Consider the following 15,023-nt stretch of genomic DNA (forward strand, 5'->3'; position numbering starts at 1 on the left):
AAGTTATACAGGAAACGTACAAATGCTTTTTCGTCGAGGATCGTTGGTTTAAGATTACGGAATGTTGATGATTCTACAGCGTGTCGATTTGTAATTTTATGTATTATAGATGCGAAGATGCGATTGTATTATAGTTGTGCCAGAGGGTGACCATCGTTTTGGCATGAACAATTTTAGTCGTATTTATATCATTATTTATTAAACACATTTTTCTAAATATAATACATTATCTTATGTTTTAATTGAAACACATACAATTTCCAAAATCAATGTTAAATTGAATATTAAAAATATTTAGCGATATTGGTCACCCTGGGTCACAATGAATTATATTAGTTCTTAAACGAATCACCACGAATTCTCTTATATACAAGAGAATCGAATTTGTTTTTCATTTTACAGCGACTGAAGAACCCTCGAGGGGATGAATTATATTTGTTAAGCAACGGATGTAACGTCGATTCGATGTGTATATATAATGTAATTTACTCACGTTCTTTCTCTCGCAGTGTGACCGATTTATTTATAAACAGGAAGATTGACGAAAACGACGAGAAATTGCATCAATTTTGTACGCTGTCACTGATGGACAATACTTTACTTTAATACCGAACTTTTTATATGTGTACATAGATATATAGTGTGAAAAAACGAAACGTGATAAAAAAAAAAGACAGAAAAATTCAGCATAAATTAAAAGTGTAAAACTTCGATACCCGTTTTTAGAATTAGATCGACGTTATCGTTTGCTAAAACTAACGAAGATTAGTTAGATAATTACTAACACGTTAGTTCATTCGCATTCATCGACAAAACGAAAGTCTGTTGATACAGATTCAAATGTATCGAACGAAAAGAAAACAGTATTTCAAAAAAAAAAGAAAAAAAAAAGAATTTGAAATACAAATGATACAAAAAAAAAAAGAACAAAATATCCCACTGTCATACGTAGAAATAATTAAGGGTTACTTGTAAATTAGTACAAGAATTAGAAACATGGAGTACCGTTGCGGAGATATAACGTTAATCGTGATCAATTGTTATTCATTTGCGCACATCCAGGATTTATACTTGTGCCCAATGGTCTGAGATTGATATCTAGGATCTCCTGTAGACCCATTGTACCGACATAGTATTAATTGAACTTCTGGATGATACCAGAAAAAGAAAAGATACACAAATGGTGCAACTGATGCATCATATTGTGGAGTACAAATTCTCTCAGGGATACTTTATACACGTAGATTGTGTTGTTAGGTGTCTTTTTTTTTTTTTTTTTAATAGTTCTTTTTTTTAAAACGGTGTTCTAAGTGATACCTTTCGTTCGTTGCAGGTTGATGAATGATGAGAGTCAATGAAACGTGCGTGATCACGCGTGCTGTCTGTTCATGTACCATTGAGCTCAGTGATGCTCGATTTTTAATTGATCATTGACTAAATAAATGATTCGAAATTGACTGGCTTTAGTGAATACCGTTTGGACATGGGAGAGATTGTGCTTGAACACTGATAGCCCTTAATTTATCTAGAAAAATTTGTTCGAGGATGTCTGAACATTTTAATTCATTAATTTTCATTTCTGAAGAGGATTTTCTATTTTATAATTATTTTCTATGGACCCTCGTATCATTTATATTTTACAATAATCCTTAAAGAAAATTCTGCTGGAAATTATTTATAAATAATTCGAATTTCGATGAATTTTCTTGAAGTTTGTCGATTATACACAGATTTCTGTGGATTCTGAAGTTTGAAACGCTAGAGGGTTGTTTGCGAAAAAGAAGAATTAATTAAAAGTTTTGCAAGCAAATTAGAAATTTTAGAAATGAATTGCACAGAGGAGGAGGTATTTTTATTTAATTTCTTATTTCTACAATTTCTTGTTAATTGTAATAATTATAATTATTTTTCTTAGCTGACGAAGAGGAATGTTTTTCATTTGAATATCTTGAATCCTTTGATCAAAATTTTTGAAAGTTATATGATAATTAAGAAAGAACTAAGTCCGGATGAATTTTGCTTAATGTTATTCGCGAAGAAAGAAGAGAAAGAACGATGCGAAAATGATTACGATTTGCTCAGGGAACGTTTTGATAATCTTGAAGATCTTAAGGTTACATTGAATCTTTTATATTAACAAAAATTTTGGCAGAAAGATGTGACAATGATGTTTCAGGTTTTAAAGGATTTATCAATCTCGGAGCAGAATATAATTGCCGATTTGTTTATAAATATTGTTCGTTACGAGTCGGTCTTGGAGGCAATAAGCAAGGATTTTTTGAACCATCTTCATTATCGCAATAATAACGAGTTGTATCAAACTATGGGTGGGTTATTCGTTAAATTTATGCTAATTCCAAATACTATCAACGACTTAAACAAATTAATGTTTCAGTGCTGGTGTACACTCTCTCATACAGAATTTCCAATCTATTTTTCGAAGAATCTATCGACTGTTTCGTTCACTTTAAAATTAAGAAAATCTTGTCTTTGGTTTTATATCTTCTTCGTTCGGAAACCTCGAACCTTTATTACGAGAAGGGTCGTTTAATTTTCGAGGAAGATTTTGTGGAACAGAAACTTGTACTACCATTTTTAGAGATTACGTCGTGTTTAGAGGTTTACCAAGAATTCTTCATACAATAATCCGTATGTTAAAATTCCATACTGTTTAAAGTAAATTTTATCAGAAACTTCGGGACCAATTAAAGGAGTATCTGCGAAAGATGAAGAAGCCTAAACCAAAATTAACAATTCCAACGTTTATGAACGTTTTGAATCATCCGAGGCACCCAACCAGAGCACCTCCTCCTACACCTGAAGTGAGTATCATAATTTGAGGACTATCTAGGAATAGTTAACGAGCTACTAAATTTTGAAATAAATTCTTTGATACCTGATATTGTTAGTACAAATTGAATTTTTTTTATATTCGTATTGTAACCCGATTTAAAGTGGTCGGATCAACGGAACTTCGAGATTTCCTTTTTTGAAGACTACTCGTATCGTGGATAGGACTTGTCGGCGATGAGATTCGCCCGAGATGTACCGAGGACAAATTACGTTAAACCATCGACTGAGATGAGATTGGAATCGTTGCGAGTTGCGAACAAATTGCAAGCTATGAATTTATTGAAGGATGCGAACGAGAATGCACCGAGTTGTCTGAAACGTTGCAAAGTTTTCGTGAAGTCAACTGAGGAAGAAAAACCGAAAGCTACATTCGTAAGGAAATCGGCTCCGACGTTCAAGGTTTCTTTTTAATTAATTATTCATTATTAGAGCTTTGGAGTTTTGCCACGTTGTTTAATTAATAATTATTCGTTTAACAGCCTGTCGTGGTGAAACACACGGCAGCTTCGACTTTGAGGGAATGCGCTCGTGTGATCGGTAACGAAGAGAAAGAAATAAGAAAGTAATTATTAAAAGATCTATTGTTTCAGTAACCAACAGTCTCGTGATTTCTTCTTTGGTGAAATTGTAGATTAAAGGGTTTATTGGAAGGGGGGCTGGATCCATCGGCGATATCAAAGTTCGAGGAAGAGAAACGGCAACAACAGAAAGAAGAAGAATTGTTAAAGATTCAAGAGAAACATCTTTTAGGGTTGTTAACACACGAAGGTGCTTTTATTGCAAAGCAATCGTTGTTAAATGACATTAAATCCCACGCTGAAAGTGTACGGAAAGAGGTACTCGAACTTTTTTCTAAATTAATAAACAGTTATTAATTGTCGAAACGATTGCTTGCTTTTCTTTTTTAAAGAAACAAGAATTGTATGAAAAATTAGAAAAATGGAGAGAAGATCATAATAAACAGATGATAGAAATCGTCGAAAAATGCCGTGAAGTTGAACAATCATCTCGCGAAGCTTTTAACGCTATGATCGATGAAAAACGACAAAAAGGTGAATTATTTCTAATTTTGTGTTATTTATATAAATTTTATTAGATATTCAAATATTACCAATGAAACAGCGGATTCTTCGATCAGTTCTATTTGATAAGTAGTTGAAGAAACTTTTCAATTTAATGTTCTGTCAACAATATAAGTAAATATTTGAAGAATTCATTTACTTTAATTAATTATTCATTCTAGCTGCTGAAGTATCGGAAGAATCACGTCAATTGAAACTCCAGATGATAAAACAGAGAGAGGAAGAAACTCAGAGAAAGATAAAATTGATACAAGAAATCAAAACGCTTCAATCATTACGAGCTTTACCTTTTAAAGATTTCGATCCTACCGAATCCAGTGGGTTGGGTCTTTTTTGCGAAATGTCCTTAGTGGAGGTTTATGATAATTAGAATCTATAACAGTTAAATTGTACGTATGTTTTCATAAGTAATAATAAATCATTCTATTTTAGCTGAAAGAACGATTATTTTGGACGAAGATGAAATTGAACGAAGAGATCCAGAACCGGAAGTCCGCCATTCGCCAACAACGCGATCGACAGAAAAATTTGATCAAAGATACTCGTAGAGCACTCGAAGAATATAAAGCAAACAAGTTAGTTATTATAAATAACTGTACGTAAAGAAAGTAATTCCTTTGGCTCTATCCTCAGACAAGCTGCTCCATCGATGAAATCGGAGCTGAAGGAAGTAAGTTCACCGGAAATAGAGGCGTTGCGAAAGATGTTGGAGGAACGAAGAGCTTTAAGATATCAAAAGAACAACGTCTGTAATTCTAGTTTTAACAAGTAAAATGACAGTGTTTCGTGATTTATTCTCCTCATGTGTGTTATGTAGGAATTGAGTAACAATTGGAGGATGCTGAATCATTGTTATGCACTGACAATATTCTTATCACGTTTTCGACGCTGTTTTAGAGCATAATGAGTCGTTAAATATTGTGCTATAAACTATAGTTAAAAATTGAACAGTCATTGTCTCGATATTGGTATGCTTCTTACGAAAGTTTGTTCTTTAGACTTTAGATCAAAGATTTTAATAATTTTTGTTAAAAAAATTTGTTGACAAATTATCGAATGGATACCATCAAAAAAATGTTTGTATAAAATATTTTACAAAGGGTTAATAAAATTTTAGGGGTTGCACTTATGACATCATTAAAAAAATTTAGAAATAATCCTGAAGAAAAAGGAACGTTTTAATAATTGTTACATTGTACAATTGTAATTGTTAATAGTACAATTTCTTACTAATTAAGTACTGTTCAGAAGCCAGTGAAATGATGATATAATGGAGCTAGTCACTGCTGACATACAAGTCATCAATGCCTTCAGAAACGAGCGATTACTTGTAACAATCTGAGACTACGATCTAACGTAAATACAGGATGCTAAGAGGGGAGAGATCATATTCTATAGTAGGATTTGCAACAGACATTGATAAAAGCCTGTCCATCGAACAACTCTCGCTGCAGTCGGGTCAGAATCATTGTTAAACGCGAATCTTTCCTTTTCTTTGATCAAACAGAAAACTATTTCCTATTGTGTCGAAGAAAATTCCTGTATCAGTGTGAAGGATAATTCAACATGGTCGCCGATAGTGAGATAAACAACGTAAGATATTTCATTTAGAGAACGTAGTTCCCTGTTGTTTATTCATTTTATTTCATTCAAATAAACATTGTACCATATAAATAACAATTTGTTTAACAATATTATTGTTAATAGGTCGAGCTACCTTTTAGGATCGAAAACAATATACTAAAGGGGAAAGTGATACCATTTAAATCCCAGTATACAAGCGTTGGAAAGTTGCTGTTCGACTTTTTGAAGAATAACTTGAATTTCGTGGGACAGGTATGTAGAATTTTTTTCCATCGATCGTACACTTTAATGATCTCGTCATTCGTGAAATCTACCTGTATTTTCTCATACGTATGATCTAGTTTACGTATTTTCTGTCGTTTCTATTCTTCAGGTAGATGCACTCACTGATATTGAGGACACTTTCGAAGAGATTCTAGATCGGTCCATAAAATGTGCACTCTGGCTGCAGAAGCAAGGAGTGGGAAGCAACGACATTATCGTGATTTCATCGCACAATCATCTTGATTGTTTTATTCCTTGCATCGCTGCACTCTTTATCGGTGCTATATTCAATCCATGGCACTCTGATGTAAACACACGTAAGATTTCAAATTCTGAATCGCGAATGCTTCAAAGTATAAATATCTTTACAAGCGTTTCAAGAAGCGCACGAACATAAATTCTTTAGAATATCTGTTAGAACATAATCCGTTCGTTTTACATAACGCGCGGTAATTATGAGGTTGCATAACAATTGAATTGTTATGACTTTTTTGCAGAGTTGGCACGTCATTTCATGTCATTATCTCAGCCGAAAGTGGTGTTTGCAAACGAGAAATCAGCACCTGTCGTGTTGGAAGCAGCGAAAATCGAATGTCACCACTTGAAAGTGGTAACGTTCGGCGAATACCTTGGCACCAGCTCGTTCTCCGACATTCTGAAAGGTCACAGCAAATCGTCGGTAGCTAATTTTCAATGCGCCGAAATCGATGATCCCGAACAGACCGCGGTGATATTGTTCTCTTCCGGGACAACTGGTCCACCGAAGGGCGTGCAATTGCCTCATCGGGCATTTTTGAAATTCTTGGAATTGGACGTTGAATTTTCTCTTAAAAACCATGTGTCCGTATGGTTCAGTACTTTATATTGGCTCAGTGGTACGTTGTTAAATTTGAAGAGCATCGTTTCCTGTTCGAAGAAAATCATCGTGGCAAACTCCGATGAAGAAACCGCCTGTAAAATTGTAGAGAAGTACAAGGTATCTGCTTCAATTTCAATTTAATACGTTCGCGACGGGGCCTGAATTTAATGTCCCCGCCGAGAGGAGGGGTTAAAAAAACTTTGTTAATTACAATAATCAGTTATGTAAATGCTATGACGCGACACTAGTTTATGTACCACCGATATATACATATATTAAAATGGATAATTATATTAAATATTTATTGATTTAATTAATAAAAACAAGAATGTACCACCGGTGCACGTGTTAACGAACTTGTTATTATGAGACACGGGTTAAAGTTCTGATGTACCGTAATAACTTTGTTTGCGAGAGAAAGCCTCGATAACGTATCAATATGGATCACTGTTGTGTAAACATTTCGTGTTACACTCTGATTTCACGATGATTTGTAAAGTTTTATCATAAATTTCTATTTAATCGTATTGTTGTAAAGGTATCATGGATGATGCTGAGTACCAGCATGGTGAATCGTCTCGCTAGGTATAATAATTTGCAACATTATGATCTCTCGAGCTTGCGGAATCTCTACACCGGTGGTTCTTCCATGGGAAAAGAAGCCGAAGACCTAGCAAGAAAACGTTTCCCGCAAACATTGTTGCTACAAGCTTATGGTAAAACGAATAAATGAAATCATTCTATCTTAATTCGATGCAGCGATTATTATAAATGTAATTTTTCTTCTCAGGTATGACGGAACTTGGTAATTTACTCGCTACACAAGTGGAAGGTTCTACCAGCGGTTCCTGCGGCATACCCGCCACAAACTGTGAAATTAAAATTATCGATCCCAAAACTGGAAAAGTTCTGGGTCCTAATCAGAATGGCGAGATCTGCGCGAAAATTGTGTCGATGATGACGGGTTATTACAAGAACCCGGAAGCCACCAAAAACACTATCGATGAAGATGGTTAGTACGCAATGTGGAGCTTCAGAGAACATTATAATTTGACAATTCAATTTTCTTTGTTCAGGATGGTTGCACAGTGGAGATTTAGGATATTACAACGAGAAAGGGGAATTGTTCATTATAGATAGATTGAAGGAATTGATCAAATTCCAAGGGTTTCAAATAGCGCCAACTGAAATTGAAGGTGTCTTGCAATCGCATCCTGCAGTTTTAGAAGTTGCGGTTGTTAGTATGCCTCATCCTCTCGACTGTGAACACCCAGTTGCTTTTATCAGTAAAGTGCCAACCAAAGAGGTATGTTTAAATAAGTGTTAGGTACTCTTTTTTTATTTGCCATTAATGTTACGATACTAATTTGCAGGTAACAGCTGCAGAATTAATGATGCTGGTAGCTAATAATTTAATGGATTATTGTCAATTACGTGGTGGGGTGAAATTTTTACCATCTCTGCCCCACACTCCTTCAGGAAAGATCGCGAGGAATGAATTGAAGAAAATGGCAAAAGCCATGGCAGTTAAATAATTATTTTTGAAAATCAAACGAAACGAGTAGGCTGTCTCTAATATTTTATTAACAAAATAAGTATTAATCTCTTGTAATGTAATTGTCTTCACTGTTATCATTTATCTGTTATAATCAATGTTTTTATATAATAACAAAGAGATTGTGTCTTTGATATTCAAAGACTCCTTACATGCTGTATTACTTGAAAAATGAGATTACTTTCAATGAAAGTGCTGTAGTCAACTGTCAAGATCTTAATATTAAAAACGTTATTAGAAACTATTGTACCAATTAAATAAAATTTGTTAACTGATTGTACGAAAAGTCGGCTGTTTATATTGGTTTTCTAACAGAAATTCAACATCACTAATGGTTAACGATGATAATTGAGTACTCGGAAACGGAATAGTAAGTCAGTCTTTGCCCCTCAAAATTGCAAATCAGCAGATAGAAAAATAATATTTGCAACTTATTTTCCTGTATTCGATAAGTATACAAAGTCTGGTTTGAGGGAAATAAGAATGGAAAAATGCACTGATGAATAATTAAAATATATCTATGTAAAATAAAATAGAAGGAATATATAAATATGAAATATTGATCACTACTTAGATAAAAATTTACAATATATTCAGAACCACTTTGCAATTACAACCTTTTATCGATACACGAGATAAAAAATTGAAGAAGATAAAAAATGCTAAAACCGATAAAAGACCGTACGTTCTTCGATCTTTTTTACAGTCGTTAAAAAGTTATTGTTATACGCACACGTTTTACTTCTCCGGATTAAATTATTTTCCATTGCGCAACGGTCATTTTATGCAACATCGCTGCAATAAATAATTTCTTCTCGACATGGCTAATATAAATAAACAATATGTAAGACGTTTTCTTCGACGAAGAAACGAAACACTATGCGACATCAACAAATTTCTTTTATCGTTTAACAATATTACAGGTCGAGAAACCGTTTAGAATCGAAAACAACATAATGAAAGGAAAGGTAATGCCGTATAAACCGCCCTACAAAAGCATTGGAAAATTGTTGTTCGACCACATGAAGAAGCATCCGAATTTCGTGGCACAGGTGACAGTTTCTATTTAATTATTTCTAATTCAACATTCTGACGATCAATTATTTTCTACCGTTGGAACATTTACTCAAGATCGAATACTTCAGGTTGACGCGACCACAGGGATCGAGGACACTTTGAAAGAAATGCTGGATCGCTCGATAAGATGTGCGCTCTGGTTGCAGAAACAAGGCGTGAAAAAGAATGACATCGTCGTAATTTCGTCGCACAATCATCGTGATGATTTTATTTGTTGCATGGCTGCACTTTTCATCGGTGCTTCCTATAATTCATGGTACCATGAAATTAACTTACGTAAGTTATCGAATTCTGATATACAATCGGGCTCTCTCCATGGTTCGCCATTCGAGCGTTAACACGTTTCAAGTAAAACTTATAGAAAAAGAGTTATTTGACTGCAATTAATTGCATAACGATTAATCAACACTATGACATTGTTGCAGAATTAGCTCGTCATTTCACAAGATTGACTAAGCCGAAAATCGTGTTCGCGAATGAAATCTCGGTTCCTCTTGTGATAGAAGCAGCTAAACTCGAGGGTCATTATCCAAAAATAGTGACGTTCGGTGAATATCCCGGCACGACACCGTACTCTGAGATCTTAAATGGTCACAGCGAATCCTCGGTGGCTAATTTTCAATGCACCGAAATCGATGATCCTGAACAGACCGCGGCGATCGTTTTCTCTTCCGGAACAACGGGTATGCCGAAAGGTGTGCAATTGCCTCATCGATCGATTTTAGGATACGTGGAACTGGAAGATAACTTTCCTCTTGGTAATCAGATAGTCATGTGGTTCAGTACCTTATATTGGCTCAGCGGAACGCTGATGTGTTCGAAGAGCATCGTTCAGCTATCGAGAAGAGTCGTTACACCAACATTTGATGAGGAAATTGCCTGTAAGATTATAGAGAAGTACAAGGTAATTGTTTCTCGATTTTTCGGGAATTTTAATGAAAGGTTTCACGGTCGCTTGCGAATCTGTCCAATGGTATCGTAAACTTGTTGATCATCATTCCAAAGGTGTCGTGGTTAGGGCTGACCGCCAGCATGATGAATTGTCTTGCTAGATATAATCGTTTGCAAGATTTTGACCTCTCGAGCTTGAAACTTTTTTACACCGGTGGTGCTTTCGTCGGGAAAAATAGTGAAGATCTGTTGAGGAAACGTTTTCCACATACGAGAGTGGTACAAATTTATGGTAAAGCAAATGATCTACGATATGTTGATGGATCGTTAACATTTATCCATAAAAAAGCGATCTATCTTTTCAGGTATGACGGAACTCGGCATGGTAGTTACCGAGCAAACGGAAGATTCTGAAAGCGGTTCTTGCGGCAAGGCAATCAAAAACTGCGAAATAAAAATTGTCGATGTTGAAACTGGTAAAGTTTTGGGCCCGTTTCAGAACGGCGAGCTTTGGGTGAAATCTCCTTGGATAATGACGGGTTATTACAAAGATCCAGAAGCAACCAAAAATATCATCGACGAAGAAGGTGAGTTAGGAAGTGTGAGGATTTTCGGATGATTCAAAAACATTTCTCTTCAGGATGGGTACACTCAGGTGACATAGGGTATTACAACGAGAAAGGAGACATATTTATCGTTGACAGGATAAAGGATATGATCAAATGCCAAGCACATCAAGTAGTCCCAAGTCAAATCGAAGAAGTCATACAACGTCATTCAGCAGTCTTAGAAGTTGCAGTCGTCAGTATGCCTCATCCTATTGATACTGAACAGCCAATTGCTTTTGTTAGTAAAATACCAAACAAAGAGGTAATTCATACAGTCAGGGTGTACGAGGAGCAAGGTGTTAAATTTTTCTGTAACTTGACATGGTAATTAATTTCCAGGTGACAGAGGAAGAATTGATCAAGTTGGTAGCTGACAATTTAGTGGATTATTCTCAACTACGCGGTGGGGTGAAATTTTTACCAGCTCTACCCCACACTCATTCAGGAAAAATTTCGAAGAAAGAATTGAAAGAACTGGCGAAAACGATGGCTCCTTGTTAAATGATTATAAAAGACGGAATATCAAATGTTCCTATCATTCTTATACTCTAAACATCAATATTTTAAATGATGTAAAAATTTCCAGAGAAATATGAAATAAAATCGCAGTAAAATACGAATGTATAAAATTGTGAAAATAATAAATTTATCTGTTTTACAAATTAAGAAATGACCACAGTTAGATAGTAAATTCATCTTCCTGTCTGTTTCTTACAAATTTCTTCAATCCTCGATTACCTACAGAAAAGATTATTTACAATGGAAGTATGATATTAAAAGGTTATTAAATACAATTAATATTATATTCAATAACCGTACATAATTCGTTCAATTCCAAGGCATAAAGTAATCAATAAACGTAATGAAAATAGTTAATTTTTATTCTGGAAATTTTCAACTTCCTTCAAATGAATAAAACGTTGCATATGAGTCTTACATAAGTTTAATAACAATTATTTAACTGAACAGAAGGTCGATTGTGATTATCTTATCGAACTATTATCGAGCAGAATTAATTTATCATTTCAAAAAGTCCTTGTTTGCGATTACAAATTTGAAATGATAAATTCCAAAATAATTTTTTAAAATGGAATTGTATTCTTTGTTATACATGGCTTTTTTTATTCTTTAGGTTTCATTCTTCTATCCTACCACCTGGGGGTTGAAATTTAAGTAATTACTTGAAGAGTTTTCACAAACAAAATAACTTCCCATTCTTCACTTATCAAAATTACAATTTAACAGATAAAAAATATGAATAATTTATTTTCTTCTATCTGATAAGCCTAATTTTTGATACGTCCCCTTGTTACAGTATAAATAAATATATCAATTATTCCGTACACAGAGATAGTAATAAATAATTGAAATATATCTATGTAAAATAAAACAGTAAGAAAGTACATAAATGTGTACTTTCAGTTATTTAGATAGTCATCCCTGATGACATAACTATTTCAAACTTCTAGTGCCATTAGAAATGTGCATTAAATCAAGTGCATGAATAAATCAAGATGCAAATTCTTTGAGTAGGAATCAACAAAAGGGGGTGCAGCATATAATTCTATTTTCAGTCGTACGAAAATTATTGTTAAACTTACGCGTTCTCTTTTTTCTGATAAAACGAGCAATTACCTATTTAAACAACATCACCGTAAAAAATAATCACATTTCTTTTTAACATGTCTGTTAACAATAAAAACGACGTAAGACATTTCGTGGGGTGCATACAGTATTCAGTTTCCGGATTTTGCTTAAAAAAAATTTTTTTTAGGGCCAGCCACGTTTTACGATCGAAAATAATATACTGAAAGGAAGAGTGGTGCCATTTCAGTCTCAGTACACGCATATTGGACAGTTGCTGTTCAACTCAATGAAAAAAAATGCGAATCTAGTGGGACAAGTAGGTTGACAATTTTTACAATAAAATTATGATCATTATGTTTAATATACATGCAAAATCGAATCCTTCAGGTTGACGCGATCACAGGTATCGAAGACACCTTTGGAGATATCCTAGATATGTCGATAAAATGTGCGCTTTGGATGCAGAAACAAGGAGTTAAAAGTAACGATATCATTGTTATCTCATCGCAAAGTAATTGTGAAGTATTCATTCCGTGCATCGCTGCGCTCTTCATCGGTGCCATTTTCAATCCATGGGACGATGAGAAAGATACAAGTAAGTTTTAGGAAGTTTTCAATTTTCCTTATTCTATGAAGTTTAATTTATCGCAAGCCTATTGATACACTTTTCAGTATTCTTGAATGTTGACAGAAATGACTTACATTACAGAGACGACTCGTTATTACATCAAACTCATGCAGCCAAAAGCCATCTTTGCGGGTGAAAAATCAGCCCCTATTGCGCTGGAAGCAGCTAAACTCGAGGATCATCCAACGAAGGTAGTGTGTTTTGGTGATTATCCAGGCACAACACGGTTCGCTGACATCCTGAAAGGTCACAGTGAATCTTCGGTGATTAATTTTCAATGCACCGATATCGAGGATCCTCGGCAAACTGCGATAATTATGTTCTCTTCTGGAACAACGAGTCTTCCCAAAGGAATACCATTGACTCATCAATCGTTACTGAAGTTGTTGGAAGTAAAAGAGGAGCCTAGTGTCGATACATGGATGTGGTACAGTCCTCTATTCTGGATCAGCGGACCGTCTCTTAACATGAAAAATATCATCTTCCATAGGAAGAAAATCGTCCCGCCACCCTTTGAAGAGGAATCAGCCTGCAAGATTATAGAGAAATACAAGGTACTTGCGTCTCTTTTCACATTCGTGTATAATCGTCTTTTAAACCGTGGATAATGATTTGATAGGTGGAATTAGTGTTATTGAATACCACTAGAATAAATCGTCTCATTCGACACAATCGCTTCTATGAATACGATCTTTCGAGCTTGAAGGTGCTGTATATTATTGGCTCCCCCATGGAAAAAGTAGTTCAAGACTTGGTAAAGAAGTGTTTTCCACATACAGTAATTGCACAAGTTTATGGTAAGATAAATGGTGTTAATCATTACTCATTTTTTTATACACATCGCTTCTTGATAGTTTCTTTTAGGTCTGACGGAAACGGGCTACATAATTACTGCGCAATCGGCCAATTCACCAAGCGGTTCCTCTGGGTTAATAAATCATAACTGTGAGATAAAAATTATTGATCTGGAAACGGGAAAGACATTGGGACCGAATCAGAAGGGTGAAATCTGTGGTAAATCGATAAGTATGATGTCGGGTTATTACAAAAATCCAGAAGCTACCAAAAAGGTCATCGACGAAGATGGTCAGTATAAAATGTGATACCTTGAGAAATGAAGAAACATTTTTCTGAACAATCAGAATTCTTCCAGGATGGTTACACACGAGTGATCTTGGTTATTACACCGAGGAAGGTGAACTATTCGTTGTCGATAGACTGTCCGATTTAATTAAATTTAGAGATCATTTAATAATTCCAAGTGAAATCGAGGCTGTCTTGCTGACTCATCCTTCAGTTTTGGAAGTAGCAGTCATTGGTAAACCTCATCCTATCGATGGTGAACATCCACTTGCTTTTGTCAGTAAAGTACCAAACAAAAAGGTAATCTAGACGACATAACACAATTTATTAAATTCAATGTTATTTAAATTAATATGATAATTAATTTGTAGGTATCGGCAGAAGAATTAATCGATTTAGTAGCTAGTAAATTAATGGATCATTGTCACCTACGTGGTGGGGTGATATTTCTACTATCTTTTCCATATACTCCTACAGGAAAGATTCTTAAGAAGGAATTAAAGATGATGTTGAAGGAGGTGACTATCCATTAAACAGTCACAGAATCTTTGAACTTATATTTATAGAAGTTATAATTATTGTATATAGAATATCAAATTGTTAAGTGTATTTGATTCCTTAATTACATCGAATATCCCAATTTCCTCTGAAAGTATTAAAATTGAACATGAAATTAGCAATAAATATATGGATTAGTAAAAAGAAATTGTATTTATTAACAGTTTAAATGCCACATTAATCACAGTCATCTGTGTTCCCATAAAAATCCGTCACTCATATCATTAGAAATTGTTTGATTTACTTAATTAGAAATACTTGTATTAGATACTTGTGATTATGGATCCAAAATATTTAATGTGACCTCGGAATGACTGTACCTTCCCCTGCTGACCTGACGTTTAGTCGTCGGTGTTGGGCGAATTGCAGGCTTCAGGCGCCTTTTATTCGAACT

General features: G+C 34.6%; 2 protein-coding genes across 2 annotated transcripts; both read left to right on the forward strand.

Annotated features, from left to right (window-relative positions):
* The first annotated feature begins 51 nt into the window (after positions 1–51).
* Positions 52–5,169, forward strand: LOC117602095 (cilia- and flagella-associated protein 99). Its single transcript, XM_034319639.2, has 12 exons — positions 52–1,846; positions 1,916–2,113; positions 2,177–2,327; positions 2,396–2,619; positions 2,691–2,822; positions 3,016–3,252; positions 3,333–3,415; positions 3,485–3,689; positions 3,764–3,905; positions 4,097–4,290; positions 4,368–4,510; positions 4,569–5,169. The coding sequence occupies exons 1-12, from the start codon at positions 1,826–1,828 to the stop codon at positions 4,705–4,707; spliced, it is 1,869 nt and encodes a 622-aa protein (XP_034175530.1). The 5' UTR covers positions 52–1,825; the 3' UTR covers positions 4,708–5,169.
* Positions 5,170–5,358: 189 nt separating this feature from the next.
* LOC117604688 (uncharacterized) lies at positions 5,359–14,729 on the forward strand. Its single transcript, XM_034325050.2, has 24 exons — positions 5,359–5,528; positions 5,643–5,771; positions 5,893–6,100; positions 6,281–6,759; positions 7,181–7,358; positions 7,433–7,654; positions 7,719–7,948; positions 8,016–8,168; positions 9,012–9,041; positions 9,121–9,249; positions 9,343–9,550; positions 9,700–10,178; positions 10,280–10,457; positions 10,531–10,752; positions 10,806–11,035; positions 11,113–11,271; positions 12,450–12,479; positions 12,548–12,676; positions 12,748–12,955; positions 13,070–13,542; positions 13,608–13,785; positions 13,853–14,074; positions 14,142–14,371; positions 14,443–14,729. The coding sequence occupies exons 1-24, from the start codon at positions 5,502–5,504 to the stop codon at positions 14,602–14,604; spliced, it is 4,893 nt and encodes a 1,630-aa protein (XP_034180941.2). The 5' UTR covers positions 5,359–5,501; the 3' UTR covers positions 14,605–14,729.
* Positions 14,730–15,023: the final 294 nt, after the last annotated feature.

The sequence above is a fragment of the Osmia lignaria genome, chromosome 9, assembly GCF_051020975.1.
Source record: "Osmia lignaria lignaria isolate PbOS001 chromosome 9, iyOsmLign1, whole genome shotgun sequence".
Taxonomy (NCBI): Eukaryota; Metazoa; Arthropoda; class Insecta; order Hymenoptera; family Megachilidae; genus Osmia; species Osmia lignaria.